General features: G+C 39.7%; 1 protein-coding gene across 5 annotated transcripts in view; it reads right to left on the bottom strand.

The window, feature by feature from the left end:
* The window catches only part of SPICE1 (spindle and centriole associated protein 1), a 68,275-nt gene extending 47,809 nt beyond the window's left edge, over positions 1 to 20,466 (bottom strand). The window contains exons 1-4 of one of the 5 annotated variants that reach the window (XM_066347524.1): positions 20,365 to 20,466; positions 11,752 to 11,850; positions 8,702 to 8,749; positions 4,869 to 5,012 (exon numbers count right to left, since the gene is read on the bottom strand). In XM_066347524.1, coding sequence (XP_066203621.1) covers positions 4,869 to 5,012; positions 8,702 to 8,749; positions 11,752 to 11,850 — 291 coding nt within the window. In that variant the 5' untranslated portion in view covers positions 20,365 to 20,466. Of the gene's footprint in view, positions 1 to 4,868; positions 5,013 to 8,701; positions 8,750 to 11,751; positions 11,851 to 13,259; positions 13,375 to 18,156; positions 18,241 to 19,865; positions 19,882 to 20,364 lie in introns of those variants that run through there. The other 4 variants (XM_066347523.1, XM_066347521.1, XM_066347522.1 and 1 more) reach the window with 4 other exon arrangements.
* Positions 20,467 to 24,240: the final 3,774 nt, after the last annotated feature.

Raw genomic sequence — 24,240 nt, forward strand, 5'->3', positions numbered from 1 at the left:
AAAATAAGCTTTGGAGTAGTATAAACAAAGAGCACATTTGGAGCCAGAAGACTGGGACCCCAGGGCCAGCCAAAAGATGCTAAGCAAAATCTGACCTCCTTAGCCTCACTTTCTTCTATGATACTAAAGGTCAACAATGATATGACCACCTCCCCAACCCCACAGGGCTGTTACAAGGGTGTGGACACATTGAAATCCTGTATACCACTCTAGAAATATTTGAGAATTTTGTTACAACTTAAATTATATTATCCCATGCACTAAATTTCTATCCCTAATTCGCCATCTTGCATTTAAAGCTTAGGAAAGGGAGTAAATGGATCATTATAATGTATCATTTATACTAAAAAAAATTACACAAACAGTATTTCATAATGGTAGTTCTAAAATTTTACTATTTAAAAATTTTTGACCTCTTATCAAAATAAAGAGATATAATTGACAGAAGCATATTGTGAAAGAATAATTTTATCCTATCAAGAGCGACATCAATTGTAATGAGGTCTCCAGTAGAGCCACTGCCCTGCTGCCCTCTGCTGGCCTCTGCCGAGGGTCCATGGGGCAGATGGTTTGAGCGGTCAGGGCTGGCCTTCCTTTGCTCTTTCTAGATTTATCACTCCTCTCTGATAAAACCCATCCTCTGGATAGGTAAGTCAATCTCTGAGAGCCTATCTGTATATACAGGGGTGGGCAAAAGTAGGTTTACAGTTGTAAGCACATGAAACAAAGTTTATTCTAGTATTATTATTTATTAGTTATTTCCATGTAAACAACTGTAAACCTACTCTGTCAACCACTGTATGTTACTTCCCCAGCTGAGTTTGCAGATCACAAAGTCAAACTCATGAGTACTGGTATACATCTTATATTTTCAAAGGATCGGTCAAGATCCCTTCAAAAACATCAGAAACTTCTCATCCTCAGACTTTTGTTTTCTGGTAATAAAAACCAGATGGAATTTGGAAATTACAAAGAGACTTGGGAAGTTATACCTTTGGAATTTATTAAATCTCTATCAAAGTATCCCTATCTCTGATTTGGATTTGAAACATCTTGATTCCCATGATATACCACACAGAGAATGAATCTAAGATTATGTTGATCAAAGAGCTTTTCTCTTAATTCAAATTACTCTAGGAACCCAGCTTCTGTGGATGGGTTGCAGTAGCTTGAATACATAACGGTTAAGTCCAGGTGGACATGCCCAAGGAGGCTTCCTCCTTTGTCCCATCACATCCCTCAGCAGAAATATTACAAACTTAACAACACTGAAATAATCGATGAGCATAACTTTTTTTTTTTTTTTTTTTTTTTTTTTTTTTTTTTTCATTTTTCTGAAGCTGGAAACGGGGATAGACAGTCAGACAGACTCCCGCATGCGCCCGACCGGGATCCACCCGGCACGCCCACCAGGGGCGGTGCTCTGCCCCCCAGGGGGCGATTGAGCATAACTTTTGACTCAGAAATACCACTTTTAAGAATTTATTCTACAGCCTGACCGGGCAGTGGCGCAGTGGATAGAGCGTCGGACTGGGATGCAGAAGACCCAGGTTCAAGATCCCGAGGTCGCCAGCTTGAGCGTGGGCTCATCTGGTTTGAGCAAAGCTCACCAGCTTGGACCCAAGGTCGCTGGCTCAAGCAAGGGGTTACTCAGTTGGCTGAAGGCCCACAGTCAAGGCATATATGAGAAAGCAATCAATGAACAACTAAGGTGTCGCAACGAAAAACTGATGATTGATGCTTCTCATCTCTCTCCATTCCTGTCTGTCTGTCCCTATCTATCCCTCTCTCTGACTCTCTCTCTGTCTCTGTAAAAAATAATAATATAAAAAAATAAATAAATAAATTGCTTTAAAAAAAAAAGAATTTATTCTACAAATATACATGTACCCAAAAGCATATTCAAGGATATTCACTACATTATTTATACCAGCAGGCTGAAAACAATCTGCTACTTATCTATTAATATCCTTTCTTTTCAATTTTTCCTTTAACAGCAGAACTCGCCAGTTTTATCCAAGTACACAGCTAGATTTCCCAACCATTCTTGCAGGTGGGAATGGCCACGTGATGAGTTTCTGAACAATGGGACATAAGCCAGAACTTCTGGATGGTATGGACAAGGAGTAGCAGGCACTCTCTTTCCTGCCTCCTGCTCGCTGGGGTACAGCTGAAGGAAACTGAAACAGCCATTCTGTGCTGAGCTGGAAATCACATAAGTTCAGGCAAAGCCCCTACTAAACTACCATTTACTACTCTACAGTTTTTTGTTTGTTTGTTTTTGGTTTGTTTTTTTATGACAAAGAGAGAAAGCGACAGATAAGGACAGACAGACAGACAGGGAGAGAGATGAGAAGCATCAATTCTTCGTTTAGGCATCTTAATAATTCATTGATTACTTTCTCATATGTGCCTTGACTGGGAGGCTACAGCACAGCGAGTGACCCCTTGCTCAAACCAGATGAGCCAGCGCTCAGGCTGACGACCTTGGGATTTCAAACCTGCATCTTCCACGTCCCAGTCCGACGCTCTATCCACTGCACCACTGCCTGGTCAGGCTACTACTCAACAGTTTAATGAGAGAAAGAGATCTCTATTTTGTTTAAACTACTCTATTTTGGGGTGTTTTGGTTTTTTGTTTTTTTTTTCAGAAACTTTAAATAAGCAATTTCTAATACACAACCCTAAATGTCCACCAATAAAGCACTGGATAAATAAATTGTGGTACATCTATATATTAGCTGACCATGAAAATGAAAAGGTTTTCTCAGCACTGACATGGAATAAACTCCAAGATATAATACCTAAATCCCACTAACAGCAGAGGTTCTCAACCCGGCAACATATTAAAATTACACACATACTCTGGTTTCTATTCAGACCGCATAAATCTTTCGCTTTTTACTAAAATTACACAGAAACTGTCTAAATAATACCTAAAGAGGCCATATCCCAGATACACTAAATCAGAATATCTGACTATAGATATATCTGGGTCCAGATATAGTTATTTTTTAAATGGAAGTTCTCAATCCTGATGGGTTTTTTTTAATTCAGTGAGAGGAGTGGAGGCAGAGAGACTGACTCTTCACGTGCCCCAACCAGGATTCACCCAGCAAGCCCACTAGGTGGAGATGCTCTGCCCATCTGGGGTGTTGCTCTGTTGCTCAGCAACTGAGCTCTTCTTAGCACCTGAGGCAGAGGCCATGGGGCCATCCTCAGCAGCTTGGGCCAACTGCTCCAAGTGAGCCATGGCTGCAGGAGGGGAGAGAAAGAGAGAATGGAGAGAAACAGAAGTGAGAGTGAGAGGGATGAAGAGCAGATGGGCACTTCTCCTGTGTGCCCTGACCAGAAGTTGAACCCAGGACATCCACACACCAGGCTTATGCTCTACCACTGAGCCAACCGGCCAGGGCTAACCCTGACTTTCTAATGTGAGCCAGGGCTGAGAAACATTTGAGTCTGAGGACACAGCATTACAGAAAGAAGGCAGAGAAACTTCATTCATCCTCTCTCACTATTCTTCTTTCAACCCCTATTTCTATCACATCTATTACAAAAGAAAAGAAATTCAGGGCATGAGCAGGAGCAACAAGGGAGGAGAAACAAAAGCCCAGAGCCACCTAAAAGGGGCTGCCTTTCTTCCTGGCCAGATGTGTGTTCTTTGGTTCTCCCTAAGTATGAGCACATGACATTAAAATGTATGTGACTGTCCGAGATCACCAAAAGATACTTCCCTGTAAGGAACCAGACTGTCTTAATCTACCTTTCTTTTTATAAACTCATATAAACATTTATTTGGGAGGTAGTTCTTCCTGATGATTTTTAAGATGAAAATGTTCATATTTTGCTAAGCCTAATGAATTCCTCAAAAGACAGAGTGTGATTTAAAGTTGCAGTAAAAGGTCACCCAGACAGCCAAGTGCCGTAAGATTCAACACCGAACAAAGACGCAACACTACAGACAAAACACATTTCTTTTACAATGATTTCAGCCCAAGTAAAAGGACTTTTTGCTACAGTTCCCTTGTATTTCCCATACTATTTATTCTGACCCATCTGATTACTTATCCAAACACACTACATCTAGTAAAAAATTAAGCCAAAGACAAGTGGCTTACTAACTAACTTGTTAGACAAGCACACAAAATTTTTGCAAAGTACTCTAACAGCAGCTCATATATTCTACAAAGCACTAATTATTTGCCAAGGACTGTGCTGATCACTATAGAAATCTTATAATACTGTAAGATCGGTGGATAATGGGGGAAGGCCACGTGAGGAACTCAGACCCGGGAACTTTGGCTAGGGCCGCCCACCACCAAGCACACCAAAAGAAACTTCCCAGAGGTCCTTGGGAAAAGAGCAACCGTCTGTCAGCCAGTGAGATTTCACCACGTCATATTAGCTCACCCACCCTAGAGGACCCCTTTAAATATCCCTCCCGCGGTTTAATCCGTGCGACTCCTCTGGCCTCTGTCCCGTGGGACCAGAGGACCTCGTTGGGCTGGATGCGCTGTAATAAATAAAGCCTTTGCTATTCCACACTTCGTGGCTCCGGCCCCTTCCTTCCTTCCTTCTCGGTGGGGAAAAAATACCTTACAAATATAATCAGGCAAGTAGTGTTATTCCCATTTTAAAGATAGAAAAATTTAGGCTGAGAAGTTAATATTGCTAGCTGTGATTCAGACTGGAGTCTAAGCTGTACACCCAGAATTGTCACTGCTGCTTTTCTCAAAGTCCACGTGTAGATTATTGTATGATAAACAATAATTACTAGAGTCTCTTCCAATATGAATCAAACTTGGGAGAAAATAGAGAAACCTATTTATCTCTTTCTTCTCTAAGATATTATAGTGTAGTATTACCTCCTTCATGATAGACAATCTCCTTTTCTCAAGATCAAAACTTTCCGGTTTCTGCTTCTTCCATTTTCTCTTCAAAGCTTTTTCTTGGAGTTCCCAGTGTGCTAAAGCTCTATTCTTCGATTTGTGTATTTCATGACGACGTACCTATGTAGAAAAAAATAATATAAAAGAATGTTGCAGAGACAAAGAAGTTACCTATTCAGATAGTAGGACCACCTAATATACTTCATCTTTTTACATTTTTTCTGATTCAACATGTATATATTTATATGTATCCACAGCCAAAATTTTCAGTCTTCTGTATCTAGAACTACTAGACCTCACTAAAAGACTAAACAAAAAGTATATTCATTTCTATTTCCTTTGTACTACTAGTGTTTTTCAAACTGCATACTAGGACTCACTTTATGGGTGGTAAAAATCAATTGGTGGGTCAAGACCAACATACTTTAAATAAAATAGAATACAGAATAGAAAATATTGAAACACATCACACATAATAAAAAATTGTTTTATTCAACTTTTCAGTTACATATGTGTGTTCATATATAATTACACACATTCTCTGAGCACAACATAAAAGGCTTACAACCCACTGAGTCATCTGGCAAAGACACACTCATTTCATGATACTCACACATCACTACCAAGAACCAAGAATGCAGCGTTTATAGCCCTGCAAGGGCTGCACGTGGAGTGGGTCACTACAGATGCGGAACTCCAAGGAAGTGCAATTCTGCAGCAGAAGCAGAGGTACTGAGCCACGGCTTATGAGTTAGAGGGGAGGAGTTCACTGAGGGGGCTAAGAAATAACGGATATTGGCTTGACAAGCACTCTAGTATTCAGAGCTATAAATATGAACAAAATAGTATGGCATCTAATGAAATGTACTGCTTAGCTTTTACTGTGTAAATAAGAAACCAGTGTGTTAAGAGACCAACAACCAAATGCTATATTAGAATTCTAATTCTCAAAAACCAAATGAAGATGACATTTTAAAGACAACCAAGGAAATATGAATGTGGACTGGGAATTAGGTAATGCCAAAAAATTTTTATTACTTTTGTTAGGTGTGAAATGGCGCTGAGGTTATGTAAGCAAATGTGTATATTTTTGTAAAGTACAATCTAAATATGTAGGCACAATATGCCATGTTCTCTGGGTCTTGCTTTAAAATGTTTCAGCAAAGTCAGGAAATTATATGACAAATGAAGCCATTATGTCACATTTTAATAACATTATATCTGGGTAAACAGTATATGGGAGCTCTTTATAATTCTGTCTGCATTTTCACATGAGTTTGAAATTTTTCATAATAAAAAAAAAATTTAGTCAGTTGAGCATCGTTATTACCCCCAATGAACTTTCAATGAGCTACCAGGATTACGATTCCTAGGTCCAGAAAGATGCAGAAGATCTAGTTCCTACCCCTGAAAAGCACTAATGATCTGCCCAGGGACAATGGGCATATATAAAGATCAACAATATGCATTAAGTGGCATATAGTCAATGCTTTATGCACGAACTAAGTACAACAGTTCAGAAGAGATATCAAATGTTGGGCAGCTTCAAAAAGTAAGACTTCAAACTTACTGTAAAGCTATAATAAATAATCAATAGTGTGTGGGACTGGCATAAGGATAAACATCTATCATTCCTTGAATTATGCAAAGAAAACTGAACACAAATATCGACTTGCAAAATAAGGCCTAAATGAGAAGACCTCAGGAAAAGAAAAAGGAATGCAAAAACAGAATGGAAAGGTCAATGGTGGCACAGGCAAGAAGTGAGCTGCAGATTGGACAACAGAGGTAAAGATTTTTCAGTGACTTTATCTGTGGTGATTGTACATATTTTTCATGAGAGGTTTATAAAACTAGGAATGTTAGTTTTTCTATTATGGACAACTGATTTCCAACAAGGGTACCAGGAAAAGTCAATGAGGAGAAAACAGTCTTTTTAACAAATGGTGCTTGGAAAACTGGATATCCGTTTTCAAAAGAATGAAGTTGATCCTCTATCAGGCGTCCCCAAACTACGGCCCGCGGGCCACATGCGGCCCCCTGAGGCCATTTATCCGGCCCCCCACCACACTTCCAGAAGGGGCACCTCTTTCATTGGTGGTCAGTGAGAGGAGCACTGTATGTGGCGGCCCTCCAATGGTCTGAGGGACAGTGAACTGGTCCCCTGTGTAAAAAGTTTGGGGACCCCTGCTAGGTCATGCTATATACAAAATTTAACTCCAAATGGATCAAACACAAGCACTAAAACTCTTAGAGAAAACATAGTGGTGATTACCAGAGGGGTGCGCAGGGAGCAGAGGGTAAAGGAGGGATAAATGGTGATGTGAGACTTAACTTTGAGTGGTGAACACACAATACAATATACAGACGATGTATTATAGAATTATACACCTGAGACCTATACAATTTTTAACCACTTTCATCCCAATAAATTCAATAACAACTTTTAAAACAATTAAAAAGATAAAACATAGAAGAAAATCTTTGTGAACTTTGAGTTAGTTAATGGTGTCTTTGATATAATACTAAAAGCACAAGTGACAAAAGAAAAGTTAGATAAATTGCACTCGATCAAAATATAAAACTTCTGTGCTTCAAAGGACATTATCTTTTTATTTTTATTTATTTTTTTTTAAGTGAGAGGAGGGAAGACAGTGAGACAGACTCCCATATGCACCCCGACCAGGATCCACCCAGCAACCCCTTCTGGGGTGGATGCTTGAATCAATCGAACTATTCTTAGCACCTGAGGCTGACACACTCAGACCAAACCACCGGCTGCAGGAGGGGAAGAGGGAGGAAAGCAGATGGTCACTTCTCTTGTGTGCCCTGACCAGGAATTGAATCTGGGCTGTCCATATGCCAGGCAGACACTCTACCACTGAGCAAACCAGCCAGGGAAAAGGACATTATCAAGAAAGTGAAAAGACAACCAAAAGAATGATAAAAAATATTTGAAATAATTTATTTCATAAGGAATTTGTATCCAAAATATATTTTAATACTCTTATTATAACTCCACAATAAAAACACAAATAACTTGATTTTAAAATGACTAAAAGAGCCTGATCAGGTGGTGGCACAGTGGATAGAGTGTCAATCAGAAACACTGAGGACCTAGGTTCAAAACCCCAAGGTCACCAGCTTAAACACAGGATCGCCAGCTTGAGTATGGGATTATAGGCATGACCCTATAGGCGCTGGTTTGAAGCACAAGGTCGCTGGCTTGAGCAAGGGGTCACTGGCTCAGCTGGAGCCCCCTGGTCAAGGCACATAGAGAAGCAATCAATAAACAACTAAAATGCCAAAATTACTCTCCCTTCCTGTCTGTCTCTCTCTCTCTCATTAAAAAAAAAAAAAAAAAGCAAATTTGGACAGGTAGAGAAGAAAGTAAGGAAACCATTCCAAGTAAGGAAAATAGCATGAACGGGGGCTCAAATATGGAAATATATATGGCCTGTTCAAGTAATAGATGACCACATTGACTAGACCAGTATGTCCGTAAAGGGAAGTAATAGTAAATACTGATGATACCCACAGCTAGGAAAAGACAGTAGATGTATACAGGGCAATACTGGACTTGAGATTTGAACTGTAAACCAACCTATCTAGTGAAATTATAATACAGGAGAATTGATATTCGTAAGTAAAATCAGGAAGTCCAGAAGATATGCTTTTGATTTTATATAAACATAAGCAACATGAAATATAACAAGTTCCAGGAAGTGTCTCCAGATTCTATTCTGACGGTCGAAAACCAAATATCAAATAAAACACTAAACAAAAATAACTTTTGATATTAAACTTACCAGATCTTCAGGAGTTGCCTGATGAACTGTTAGATCATTAACAGTATTCTGAAAAAAAAAAAAAGATGAACTTTCTTTAAAGAAAAAAAAAGTTTTCATACAAAATATTAGTATTTGTTTGTTTTTGAAAGAGGCAGGGAGAGAGGTAGGAACATTTGCTGCTCCTGCATGTGCCCTGACCAGAGAATCAAACAGGCAGCCTCCGTGCTCCAAGACGACAAGCTACCGAGCTATCCAGCCAGGGCTTAATCTTTATTTATTTTTAGAAAGACAGAGAGAGGAAGAGAGAGAGGGGAGGATGAAGGGGAGAACTCATTGGTTGTTCCACTTAGTCACGTACTCTTTGGTTGCTTCCCTTGTGTGCTCTGACTGGAGATCAAACCTGCAACCTTGTTGTTCTCAGACAATGCTTTTAATCAACTGAGCTAACCAACCAGGGCTTAGCTTATTTTTTATGACACCGATTTTCCTTTTTTTATCTTTTATGTGCAAGATGGATCTCAGTTAAAAGATTATATTTAATTAAACATGCTACTGTCCAAGAGACCTCTCTTTGGCGAGTTAAGGGATTTGATCATCACATTTTAGCAAGAGAAATATTCTATTCTAAAATTTACGTAAAATTTTTGTATATTTCTACATAATATATAAAATAAATGTATTTATTTTAATTTAAATAAAATGCTAGTTTTGTTATTCAAACTTCCTACCATATTTTTTTTTTTTGCATTCTTCAGAAAGTTATATCGAACCTACTGACACATACTGTCTGTGTGTCTTTAGGTGTGAGCACATACTGAATTTTAATGGCTGAAAACAAATTCAAATAGCTGGACCTAAAAAGTCTTTCTTTCCAGGAACTAGTATTCTCAATTTAAATATTAATATGAATTGCTTTTAGGTATCTTGTAGAAAATAACAGACTATTAAGTGTCTTACTGAAAATAAGGACTAAATTCCCCAAGCAGGTATACATCGTATTAAAACAATGAATATAAAAGGGTTTTATATAATTCAAATAAGTATAAGCTAAAGTTGTGGTTGTATTCCATGTAATGAAATACTTCTAACAATTCCTAGATGATCAACTGTGAACACTGTAGAGAGGTTCAATTTGTAACCTTGCAAACACGTTAAGCACGAAACCTATCATAATATGAGATGAAGTTTGTATAATTTCATAAAATGTGAAAATAGTCACTTAAGTAAAAAGGCACAAAACCATCATGGCAGGCCTACCACACTGCACAACTCGGGAAGGTAGGAAGTACCATTAGTATCCTAATGTGTGTAACTAGTACCCCCTGGAATTAATTGTGCAGTGCACAGCCTACACGGCTATAACAAGCAGTCCTGCAATTTGGCCCTTTCCAAAATGACTTCAGCCATATTGTTATACAGATTGCTAAGTCAGGAAATAAAACAAGTTAAGACTTTTACTCCTAAGAGAAACACGGAGAACTGAGGTTAGTGAAATAGCTGTTGAAGACTTAACTTTTCAGCCATAGTTTATATTTAGCTCAAGTCTTTTCTTTGCTAAAATTATTATTCCTTTCATACTGATTTAGAAAAGTACAAGATACAACTATAAGATCATGATAATTATTTTTAATAATCATAACAGAATTCACTCATATAAGTGATATGCTTGGAATTAGTACTCATGGGAGAAAATATCATTTCATTAGTACTACAGCCACTTAAAACAATTTTCTTTTCGAATTGCCTTTAATAAAATCTAATTTACAAGCCATTTCAAACAACATCTCATTGCTTTTTATCAAGAGAGTTAATTCAGTTTATCCCTCTTCCTTCGTTTAACATTCACTTCAAATGTCTTACAACTACTTTCAAGTTCAGTCTACCCTCAAAAAAAATATTTTTCCATCCCTGGAGATAATAAAAAGTAAATGAGATGGTTCTGATGCAATTTCAAATTATAGATTTCAATTATATTTTCAGCAATAGCAGCATATTAGAATAAAAATTGAACTTCCCAAAGTAACCAATCTAAAGGGGACAATACTTATGCTATTGTGTGCATTCTTTTCCTTTTCATCAGTTTCGTTACTTAGAATCACACGCTTATAAAATATTTTATGGTTAATGGCAACAAAGCAATGTAAATATAGAAATCCCTCTGTCCCACTTTCAAAGGCCACCAGTTTGCCTAGAATAACTGGCTAAGACGGTTGGTCACAACCCAGAACATTCCAAATCTAAAAGAATCCCTGAGCTCCAAACTAGTCCCTGACTAGTTACTCTCCAAAACAGAAAGCAAAGGCACCTAAAGTCTCATGGTCCAAACCCGCATACCAGGCCACAAAAGGTAAAAATCCCCTTGGTAATACCAAGCAGTATTCTGTGTAGGAGCCGTGGATCAGGTCCCAAGTACTTGAGACTTGTCTTCTATGTTAAGAGAACATCTGTACTGCAGGTGACCAGCCCCTGGAGGTGAGCAACAAACAATCTGAGGGGCAGGAGAGCACGGATCACCTACTCTACAGCCAAAAATGCTACTCGTGTGATTATCACTGGTTGCTACACGAAAATCTAAAAAACTACCCCAAAACTTCAGACATCAGTGACACAGGTTAGCTGAAGTAGCCTTAAAGCAGTGAGTTCTCAAAGTGGAGGTGGGATGCTTTTTAAAAACACACTCCCCAGCCCCTTAAGATTCCAGTTCTTCTAAAGAAATAGAGGGTACAGACTCCTGTATTCTAAGAAAACTCCCCAGAGGATTCTTTTTAACATGCCTGCAAACCCATCCACCCACATGCAGCACGCCATTCAGAGCGCTGTTCTGAGTGACTAGGGCCGTGTGAGCACACCTGTCCCTCCAGGGTAAGGGGACCGTGCTTCCTGCCCCACCTAGACTTACATCCCATCCCGAGTGACTAGGGCCGTGTGAGCACACCTGTTCCCCCAGGGTAACGGGACCTTGCTTCCTGCCCCACCTGGACTTACATCCCATTCCAAGTGACTAGGGCCGTGTGAGCACACCTGTTCCAGGGTAAGGGGACCTTGCTTCCTGCCCCACCTAGACTTACATCCCATTCCTGCTTCCCCGCCGTTTTCTTCTTCTTTACTTTCAGTGCTTTCCTTCCTCCTCCCCGGGGACTGTACCGGTTCACTCTGACAAGTGACATCTAGGAGTAATAATCACATCACATTTTTAAAATATATATATATTAAATAAAAACAACAACTAGTAATTAAGCATCACCAGAGGGGGGGAAAAAGGATCTAAGACAAGAAATTCTAAAACATCAGAAGAAAAGTTTAAGCACAATGAAAGGAACAGACTACCAAAATAGTTCTTTCACTTCATAATTAATAGAAAATTGTAATTGTTAACTGAAAACTATGATAAAAGTGGTTTCAAAGCAATAACTTATATATATTTGCTTAGTAAAAAAAACTCTAGGAATGCAGATATTATGATCTAAAGCAGAGCACTTGGACAGCAGTCATAAGGCTTAGTGTCAGTTATATAAATTCACAATTAATACATAAATGTCAGTCGCATGCTAACAGTATGAATGCAAGAGGCGGAAGGCAGAAGAGAGAGGGAGTTCTTTCTCAGCACCCTAAAACTCAAATCACTATTAGATACATATGTGCTTACCATAAGTAAACATGGCTAAATTTTAAAGAACAAATGAGTTATACCATTTCTAGTATATTGTTATTATTTTTTTTTTTTTCTGAAGCTGGAAAAGGGGAGAGACAGACAGACTCCCGCATGCGCCCGACCAGGATCCACCTGGCACGCCCACCAGGGGCGACACTCTGCCCACCAGGGGGCGATGCTCTGCCCCTCTGGGGCATCGCTGTGCCACGACCAGAGCCACTCTAGCGCCTGGGGCAGAGGCCAAGAAGCCATCCCCAGCGCCCGGGGCCATCTTTGCTCCAATGGAGCCTTGGCTGCGGGAGGGGAAGAGAGAGACAGAGAGGAAGGGGGGGGTGGAGAAGCAAATGGGCGCTTCTCCTATGTGCCCTGGCCGGGAATCGAACCCGGGTCACCCGCACGCCAGGCCGATGCTCTACCGCTGAACCAACCAGCCAGGGCCTCTAGTATATTTTTTACATAATACTAAATGGGGGTGACTACGGATACTAAACTAAAATTTAGAAATGGCCCACACTTGCTCACCACTCTTAAAATAGCAATGCTAAGGACACTGAACATTATTCAAATGTTTTTAAAATACTCATAGTCCCTGAACACTAGGATTTTACAATACACATATATATAGCTTTTAAAAAGCAGCACAACTCTTATTCTAGAACTTCTTTATACACTTCAATAATTATGGAACTTTTCACGGACCCCCTTACTCCAAAATTATTCTAAAACAAAACCTCTAGTATTTTCCTCAAGTACATTTTTTAAAAAATCATTCAGTAATAAAGGTGCCTAAATGCAAGTGTTTCTCAAGAGTTTGCCATCAGTTCTCGTTGCTCTCTGTCCTGTCTTATCAATCACATTCACTCTTTGAACATGGTATCTAATTTCAGGGGTTACAATCTAGCAAAGAAGATAAATCACACAGACCTCTAAAAATAACATTTAAGTTTTATGAAGATGCTAGTGATAATGGTGATGACAGTGATCAGGATGACAGTAGTGGTGGTAACGATGGCAATAGCTAACACATACTGAGTACTTTCTGTAAACCAGGTACCGTTCTAAGCTGTTCCCATGTATCTCCTTTAACCCTCACAGTAATCCCATGAAGTATTTACTATTATTCACTTTAAAGATGAGAAAACTAAAGGACAAAGAGTTAACCAACTGTGAAGGTGACACAGTAAGTGCCAGAGCCATAAATACCATTTAAAAAGACACAGAATGAAATAGAAGTCCAAACAAACCCTTACATTTATGGTCACTTTATATTCCACAAGGGTACCAAGAAACAATTCAATGGGGAAAGAACAGTCTTTTCAATAAACAGTGCTAGAATAACTAGGTATCTTTATGAAAAAAAAAAAAAGTGAAGTAGGACCCTATCTCACAACATATATAAAAATTACTTAAACTGGACCACTAATTTAAATGTAAAAGCTAAAAGTACAAAACACCTAGAAGAAAACATAAGCATAAATCTTCACAAACCTTGGGTTAAAGAATGGTTTCTTAGATTGGGCACTAAAAGCACAAGCAACCAAGAAAATATAAATTGAACTATATCAAAATTAAAATATTTTGTGCTTCAATGACATCATCAAGAATGTGAAAAGACAACCAAAAGAATGGGAGAAATTATCTGCAAATCATGTATCTCATAAGGAATGTGTATCCAGAATATATATATAAACTCAACAAGAAAAACACAAACAATCCATTTTTAAATGGTTAAGGGATTTGAATAAACATGTCTCCAAAGAAGATATTATAATGGTCAATATGCATGTAAAAAGATGTCCAACCTAGTTAGTCATTAGGAATATGAAAATCAAAACCATCCCTAGCTCTTACACCCAAGCGAATGGTGATAAAATGGTTTCCTAAAGATGGAAGAAATAGCAAGCATTGGCATGAATGTGGAGAAATCCTTATATTTTGCTGGTGGAAATGTAAAATGGCATAGCCACTTTGAAAAATAGTTTGGCATTTCCTGAAAAAGTTAAACACAGAGTTATCACATGACCCAGAACCTCTAGTTCTAGAATTGAAAGCATATGTCCACCAAAAACTTGTACATAAATATTTATATCAGCATTATTCTTTTTTTTTTTTTTTTTTTTTTAAGTTTTTGTTTGTTTTTAATTTTATTTATTAATTTTAGAGAGGAGAGAGAAAGGGAGAGAGAGAGAGAGGGGGAGAGAGAGAGAGGAGAGAGAGACACAGAGAGAAGGTGGGGAGGAGCTGGAAGCATCAACTACCATATGTGCCTTGACCAGGCAAGCCCAGGGTTTTGAACCGGCGACCTCAGCATTTCCAGGTCGATGCTTTATCCACTGCGCCACCACAGGTCAGGCAGCATTATTCTTTATAGACAAATAATGGAAACATCAAAATATCCACCAAATGATGAATGGGTAAATAAAATACAGTACGTTCATAATGGGTTATTACTTGACAATATAATGAAAGAGCTACTGATACATCCTATGACAAAGATGAACTTTGAGAATATTACGCTAAAAGAAAGAAGCCAGACGCCAAAGGCCATATATTGTTTCCATATATTGATTCCATTTATATGAAATATCCGGGATAGACAAATCCATAGAAACATCAAGTAGATTCGTAGTTGGCAGTGTCTGGAGGGAGGAGGGAATGGCAAGTGACTGATAATGGACACAGGGCTTCTTTTTAGGGTGATGAAAATGTTCTGGAATTAGGTAGTGGTGAAGGTGGCACAACTGTACAAACACAGTAGTCCCCCTTTATCTGAGGAGGGTACATTCCAAGATCCCAGTGGATGACTAAAACCACAGATGATACCAAACCCTCTATATCAGGGGTCTCAAACTCGCGGCCCACAGGCCGCATGCAGCCCGCCGAACAATTTTGTGCGGCCCACAGACTAATCCACGAAGTTCAAAATATTTTGGATAAAATTAAGTAAGCCTAGGGGCCTACTTGTATTTTTCATTTCTCTAGCATCCTAGCTAGATATTAGCTTAGTTAACAGCAGTTGTGATGCGAACTACAGTTTCTGGTCGTTTTGTGACACTGAAAAGTGTTGCGTAACAGTTGCCTTTTGTAGACCTAGTGCGGCCCGCCGAACGGCTGTGATCTTGCTCTGCGGCCCACATGCTGAGTTGAGTTTGAGAACCTTGCTCTATATACTCTTTTTTCCTATACATACAGATACACACCTAGGATAAAATTTAATTTATAAATTAGGCACAGTAAGAGATTAACAATAACTAATAACAAAATAATTATAATATACTATAATAAAAATTATATAAATATGCTCTGTGAGTGTGTGTATCTCTCCCTGTCTCTCAAAATATCTGGAATTTTCCATTTAATAGTTTCAGACTGTGGCTGACCATGTGTAACTGAAACCCAGAAAGTGAAACCATGGATAAGATGGATGCTAAAAACCTCTGAATTGTACACTTTAAAGGGGTAAGTTTTCGGGTATGTGAGTTATATCCCAATAAAGCTGCTATAAAAAAATGTATGGACACTATGGAATACTACTCAGCCATAAGAAATGATGACATTGGAACATTTACAGCAAAATGGTGGGATCTTGATAACATGATACGAAGCGAAATAAGTAAATCAGAAAAAACCAGGAACTGTATTATTCCATACGTAGGTGGGACATAATAGTGAAACTAAGAGACATTGATAAGAGTGTGGTGGTTACGGGGGGGAGGGGGGAATGGGAGAGGGAAAGGGGGTGGGGAGGGGCACAAAGAAAACAAGATAGAAGGTGACAGAGGACAATCTGACTTTGGGTGGTGGGTATGCAACATAATTGAACGACAAGATAACCTGAACTTGTTATCTTTGAATATATGTATCCTGATTTATTGATGTCACCCCATTAAAAAAATAAAATTATTATAAAAAAAAAAAAATTTTTCAATCAAAAAAAAAAATGTATGGAAAAATATAACAGCTGTTCAAACCAGGTTTCCAAATGCATTATACTCTTTAATCACTTAGATCTTCATTTACTCTGAACAAAGGAGAATCATGAAATGTCAGTATAGCTATCTGATGAATTATGCATCCACTAAATTATATTAAAAGAATATTAAGGACATAGGAAAATACATAAAAATTATGAATAAAAAGTTGAATACAGAACTGTATGTAGAGTATATTCTCAATGATGTTAATAACGGTATTCCACTCTGCCTTAAGAGAAAGAGCAAAAGCCCTGGCTGGTTGGCTCAGCGGTAGAGCGTCGGCCTGGCGTGCTGAAGTCCCAGGTTCGATTCCCGGCCAGAGCACACAGGAGAAGCGCCCATCTGCTTCTCCACCCCTCCCCCTCTCCTTCCTCTCTGTCTCTCTCTTCCCCTCCCGCAGCCAAGGCTCCATTGGAGCAAAGATGGCCCTGGCGCTGGGGATGGCTCCTTGGCCTCTGCCCCAGGCGCTAGAGTGGCTCTGGTCGCGGCAGAGCAACGCCCCCTCACCAGGGGCAGAGCATCGCCCCCTGGTGGGCAGAGCGTCGCCCCTGGTGGGCGTGCCGGGTGGATCCCGGTCGGGTGCATGCGGGAGTCTGTCTGACTGTCTCTCCCCGTTTCCAGCTTCAGAAAAAGAAAAAGAAAAAAAAAAAGAGAGAGAGAGAGAGAAAGGAAAGGATTTCCTCCTACTGGCCTTGAAAAGGCAAAGTGCCATGTTGTCACTGCCTACAGAAAGGGCCATGTGGTAGGAAACTCAAAGACTGTGGGCAGCCCCAATAAGTCAGTAAGCAGCTGAGACTCCTGCGTCATACAGCCTCATACAGCCGCAGGCAAATGACTTCTGCCAACAAACCTGAGTGAGGTGAACCTGGCAACAGATTTTTCCCCAAATTGAACCTCCAGAGGCAAATACAGACCACTGACACCTTAATCACAACTTTATGAGACCCTACACACAGTCCACAGTTAAATCATTTCCAAACTTCTGACCCACAGAAGTTGTGAGGCAATAAATGAACACTGTTTCAAGCCATGAAGTTTGTGGTCATTTGTATACAGCATAGGAAACTAACCTACTGGCTAACTCTACATTCCAGCCAGTGTATGGTAAAATCACCAAGGTGTAACCAAGCTGCTATCCCCTCTCTGGACTTCCTTTTACCAACCTTCAAGAAGGAGAGGCATATTTCAGCACTCCCATTTACTAAGCCCCAGTTACACTTCAAACTTTTGCAACATGGGGACCGCTTTTGCACTAATAAGTGTCCTCTTGAACATCACCAATAATGGTGACCACATTTTTTCTAACCAAGGATCAGACGCTGTGGTCTTCTAACAAAGGAATGCTGTGTCACTTACAGAAGCCAGGTATCATAAAAGAGCTATCGTCTACATGCTGACATGTGAGACTGTGGAGATAGTTCTCATGGTTTTTTACAGTGCTAAGGAGTCAAATAACTAGCACAGCCTCGAAAATCTAAAATACTAACAGCTTCCTAATTACTAAACATACTGGCCTCTTCTTATTTCTCAGACCTTTCCAGCCCCACAGACTCTCACTCCTGAAGTCTCCCCTTCCTTGGCTTCTACAATATTCTTTCTCCTGGTTTCTCTCCTTTTCTCCATTTCTTTGCAGGCTCTATTAGCCCTTTCCCACACACCACATAATCAAGAGCTCCACCTACTTCTCTTTTTTTTCTTCACCCAGTTCTGTCCCAGTCCTCTTGCCTTCCACTGGAGACTATCTCTCTTCAGCCTGTAATTGCTTTTGAGAGTCTACCACATGCCAGGCTCTGGTTGGACACTTGAGATACAGTATTAAACAAGTCTGATATGGTGCCAGTTCTCACAGTTTCTAGATTACCAAGAAGGAGTTCACATCTTCCCTCACTGATCTCACCCACTCCCTTCAGCAAAGGCATGACTGCATTGGGCACACAAACACACCTGTGAAATTAAAGGAGTCACAAATCAAGAATTCACACCTTTCCTTGAATCATCAAATGTTCATTTCCACTGCCTTCTGTACAGCTCCCAAATATCTCAAATACAGTAGAGTCAAAATACACCTTATTCTCCACACCACCATCCCTTACTGCCAACCTCTAGTTCTTGATATTTGATTGGTTTGCTTGGTATATGACTGCTGAATTCAGCTCAACCTACAGAATTATCATCTTTCTAGTTGTTCCAATTTAAAACCTTAGCATTACCTTCTCTTCCTTCTTTCTCATAGCCAATCAGATACCAGAATCTATTCTTCCCCTGAAATGCCTCCATTATCTGTCCCCTCCTTTCATCTCTACTACAAATGATTTTGTCCAAGCTCTCATTGTTTCTCCTAATTATCTTCCTTTCTCTTTTTTTTTTTTTTTTTTTTTTTTACTTTTTTTTTTTTTTTTGTATTTTTCTGAAGCTGGAAACGGGGAGAGACAGTCAGACAGACTCCCGCATGCGCCTGACCGGGATCCACCGGCACGCCCACCAGGGGGCGATGCTCTGCCCCTCGGGGGGGGGGGGGGGTGCTCTGCTGCGACCAGAGCCACTCTAGCGCCTGGGACAGAGGCCAAGGAGGCCAACAAGACCTCTTTCTAAAGTACATACAGGATTATCAGCGCCCGGGCCATCTTTGCTCCAATGGAGCCTTGGCTGCGGGAGGGGAAGAGAGAGACAGAGAGGAAGGAGGGGGGGGGGGGGGGTGGAGAAGCAAATGGGCGCTTCTCCTATGTGCCCTGGCCGGGAATCGAACCCGGGTCCCCCCGCACACCAGGCCGACGCGGGCCTATCTTCCTTTCTCTTACTCGCTCACTCACTTCATCCACATATTATTTCAACATTTACTTTGAAAGCACATGCCAGGAGCCAGGCATCAGATACAGCAAGAAAACAGAGTAGTTAGCACCCTCACACAGCTTAAGAGTCTACCAGACCACAATTAAAAGAGTAACTGTAATTAAAGAGAAATACCTCATTCTACACAGGATGAAAATCCTGCCTCTCCCCTTGAATTACCTCCAAAATGTTTAAGCTGAGAGCTAAAGTGTGAATAAAGGTTAGAAAAAGGGAAAAGAATGTTAGGTCTAGGGAGGCATTTACAAGGGGTGTGAGACGTTCAGTTTGACTAACAAAATTTTGCAATGATGAGAGGCTAGAAAGAGAAGGGCAAAGACCAGATCACAGACTTGTGAGCCACAGCAACCTGAACTCTATCTAAAAGACCTACATGGAGGAAGCTGATTCAGGATTTTAAGCAAGAGTTATGATGGAATTTAGCAAATCCACTCTGGCTGGTGGACAACTAATCAAAGGGAAACAAGACCTCTTTCTAAACACTGTCCCTTCAATCGATTCTACCCACATAAACGACGAGAGTACAGCTCAAAAGATTTCAATGGCTGCTCCCCTGCAGAGGAATCCAACTCAGGTCGGCGCTCAGATATCCTCCCACCCTCGTCTTCTTCCCCGTGTGGCCAGGCTGACCCTTCTTTCCAGTCTTTTCTCCTCTCAAATCTCCCACACATCCTAAAACAAAGTTCTCGCTTTTAAATAAACTTCTAACCATTCTTTACGCTCTGTTTGGAATATCCTTCAGACTTTCATTTCCCTTCTCCACTGGGTCAACTTCCGCTCATTAATCAAAACTCATTCATGCGGCCTCTCCCGACGAACCCTATCCTGACCATCCGATCGATTTAACCCTCCCGGTCCCGGAGTTCGCCGGGTAGGGTTTCCCCTGCTAGACTGTGAACGCCTTGAAACCTACAACAGCATCTCCCCCAATTTCTAGCTCTTTGCAGAAGACGCCAAAAGCGGTGCGCACGCGCCCAGTCACGATGCTCCTACAGGGCGCGCGCTAGACACCAACACACCAGACACGGCCCTGAAACGCACATACGCTCTCAAAACACAGTCACACGTGTGCCTTCTGTAGTCAAGATCTTCTACCCAGGCGCCTACATCCCCAGGGAACAGAAAGATGCCACCACCGCGGCACTGTAGCCGGGTCCCTAAGGCTCGGTGGGGCCGAAGGCTGCAGGACTCTGCCCCGTCATCACAACCTGCCTTGCAGTTTCCTGACTGCTGCTTTCCACCACCAAAAACTTCAGGAACCAGAACAGCCGGGACCGCCAAAGATAAACACCTCTCGCCGCTTCCGGGATGTCGCCTAGGTTACGGAGCCCCGCCCGACTCCCTTGCGTACGTCCGGTGAGGCCAGTACGCAGGCGCCTCCCACAATCTGCCAAGAACTGTGGGAATAAAAGGTTCTCCAGTGTCATGTCTTGGTTATCTGTTCCCTCCTCAGGGGTCCAGGCAAATCTTTGGAAGCTGGCATGTAGCATTAGCCAGTTTCTTGTGAATTCTCTAAAAGAAAAATGTTGCTCTCCTCACAAAGATTTACATATCACTTATTTGTTCTCACCCGTGTTTATTTATGTGTTGATTACCAATTTGCCAGAGACTATGCTAGGTTTAACAGGGCCTAAAAACATACAAGCGCCCTGTCCACAGGAAGCTTACAGCATAATAACAAACAACTCTCAATGACACAAATGTAAAATTAGAATTATAACAAGTGCTAAGAAGTAGGCATACTAAATAGATACTAAGCTTATAGGAGTATTTGAATTACTCAGAAAAGCAAAAAGCAGAGGAAGCCATATATTAAAACGCGTGTACTAAATGCAAAGGATGAGGAAAAGTCTAGTACATTTGAAGTTCAGAGAACAGCGGGAGCTTAGTGTGAGGGAGGCTGCCCTAACAGGCTGGAACCAGGACAGGAAGAACTGGATGGGCCATGTGAAGGACTTTACAAAGCAGTCATCAAAAACAGTTCATTTGCTCCAATAAGACAACTTCCTTTAATCCCTGGTTTTCTACTGTTAAAACATACCCATACATAGATCAGCAAATACATATTCAAAACCTAGATAGGAAAACAAAGACAAAAAACTGCCTTCTAATTACTTCCACTCTGATTAAGGAATTTTGATGTAGATATATCCAATGATTAATCAATATTAACATTCCTTGCATGCATCCTCAACTCCCTGTCCGATTCTGAATTACTTGTAAGAGTTGGCAAGCCACAATCTTGGCCCTCCCAACACTGTACTTACTAAGGGTCTGCACCCTTGCAGGTGAAACTGGAAGGAGAAAAACAAGCGATCGAGCAGACTTTATATTCACGATCACTAATTTTAGGTAGACCCTTACAGACTCCTGAAGACTATATTACAGTTCCTTGCTCCATTGACTCTCCTAAATGACAGCTTTATACCTTCCCTCATGCCCCAAATCTCTTCCTCTGTATTCAGTCTCAGCCAGTGACCTTGCTTCTTACTTCACTGACAACACTGAAACAATTTTCCATAAGCTCCCATCACTAATTCAGTCCTTCTAACAGCATATTTACCCACAAACCTGCCTTCTAGAAGATCAACAATACCAAAACACAAGAATCATAAAGTACATTATATCAAGGTATATACTAATGTAGAAGAACAGGAAAAGAGGAAGACAAAATCTGATATGGATTGACTCTATAAAAGAAGCCATAGGCATTTGTCTACAGGAACTGAGTTGAAGATAGGATATTGTGAACATCAGTCATTTATATGGTCACCAAGGGTTGAAGCCAACTCAACAGCACATAACATACACACATAATAATCAATTGCTTAGAACCAATGATAAAGAAAAAAAGTCTCAAAAGTGGCCAGAGAGGAAAGACATTACAGAGGAACAAAACTAGGAATACTATCATATTTCTCATTAAAAACATTACAAGCAAGGAGACAACAGAACATAGTAAATGTAGTGAAAGAAAAAAATACCTGTCAACTTAGAATTCTATATCTGTTAAAATATTTTTAAATAAGGATAAAATAAAGATGTTTCCACATATAACTGATAGAATTTATCATCAGCAGACCCTCACTATAAGAAATGTTAAAGTAGGGACTTCAAGCAGAAGGAAAATGATATCATACAGGAACCTGGATCTGTACAATGAAGGGCACTGGAAATAGCTACAGGGGTAAATATATGGATATAAGATCATTCTTCTTACTATTCAAATCTCTTTAAAAGATGTTCACTCCTCAAATATAATAAAAATGTACTGTGAGGCGTATATGTAAAAATAAAGTACATGACAAGAATAGCATAAAGGCCAGAGAAAAGAAATAGACCATGAAAAAGTTTCAGTAAATTCAAAAAGATTCAGTGAATAGTAGGTATATTCTCTGACCACAATGAAATTAAATTAGAAACCAATAGCATAATGATTCTTGGCAAACACCTCAAAATTGGGGGAAAATTATACCCTTGTAAATAAGTCATTGATCAAATAAGAAATAAAAATGAAAAGTAGAATATATTTTGAAGTGAATGAAAATGAAAATACAGCATATCAAAATTTGTGTAATGTAACTGAGAGTAGTACATCAAGAAAAACTTATAGCACTGAACATCTATATCAGGAAAGGTCTTAAATCAATGATCTGAGCTTCTACTTTGAGAAATTAGATAAAGAAGAGCAAGTTACATTCAAAGTAAGGACAAAAAAATAAATAATGAAGATTAAAGCTGAACCAATAAATTAAAAAAACAAAAAGTAATAGAAAAAAACAATGAAACTAATAGTTGAATTTTGAGATTAAATTCATAATCCTCTAAGCAAATTGATTAAGGAAAATTGCATATAAATTACTAATACCAGAAATAAGAGGTGACAGATTCTACACGTACTAAAAAGTAATATAATATTTTGAACAACTTTATGTCAATAAATTTGACAACATAGATAAAATGGACAAATTCTTTGAAAGGCATAAATTACCAAGCTTTCCCAAGAAAAAAAAGAAAAAATGTGGATAGCCCTACATCTAATAAAAAAATTAAAATTTCAGTTAAAACACAGAATAAGTGCTGGCAAGGATGTGGAGAAAAGGGAACCCTTCTGCACTGGTGGGAATGCAGACTGGTGCAGCCACTGTGGAAAACAGTATGGAGATTCCTCAAAAAATTAAAAATGGAACTGCCTTTTGACCCAGCCATCCCACTTTTAGGAATATACCCTAATAACACCACCTTGTTTCAAAAGGAGAAATGCACCCCCATGTTTATGGCAGCATTGTTCACAATAGCGAAGATCTGGAAACAGCCCAAGTGTCCATCAGCGGATGAGTGGATTAAAAAGCTTTGGTACATATATACTATGAAATACTACTCAGCCATAAGAAATGATGACATCGGCTCATTTACAACAACATGGATGGACCTTGATAACATTATACTGAGCAAAATAAGTAAATCAGAAAAAACTAAGAACTATATGATTCCATACATAGGTAGGACATAAAAATGAGACTCAGAGACATGGACAAGTGGGTGGTGGTTGGGGGGGGCACAAAGAAAACCAGATAGAAGGTGACAGAAGACAATTTGACTTTGGGTGATGGGTATGCAACATAATCAAATGTCAAAATAACCTGGAGATATTTTCTCTGAACATATGTACCTTGATTTATCAATGTCACCCCATTATAATTAATAATAATAAAAAAATTTTCAATTAAAAAAAAACAAACACAAGAGATCCAGATGGCTTCATTGGTGAATTCTACCAAACATTCAGGCAAGAAATATCACCTATTCTATACAACCACTTAAAAAGTGAAGACGGAATACTTCTCAACTTACTCTATTGGGACAAAATTACCCTTATAGCTAAACCAGAGAGAGGCATTATAAAAAAAGAAAAGTACAGACTAATATCCCACATGAACACAAATTCTTTACAAAACTCAAAATTCATCTAAAATAACCAATTATGTTGAGTGAAAGAAGTCAGAGAGAGTCGGCCTAGCGTGCGGAGGACCCGGGTTCGATTCCCGGCCAGGGCACACAGGAGAAGCGCCCATTCGCTTCTC

Source organism: Saccopteryx leptura, chromosome 8, assembly GCF_036850995.1.
Source record: "Saccopteryx leptura isolate mSacLep1 chromosome 8, mSacLep1_pri_phased_curated, whole genome shotgun sequence".
NCBI lineage: Eukaryota > Metazoa > Chordata > Mammalia > Chiroptera > Emballonuridae > Saccopteryx > Saccopteryx leptura.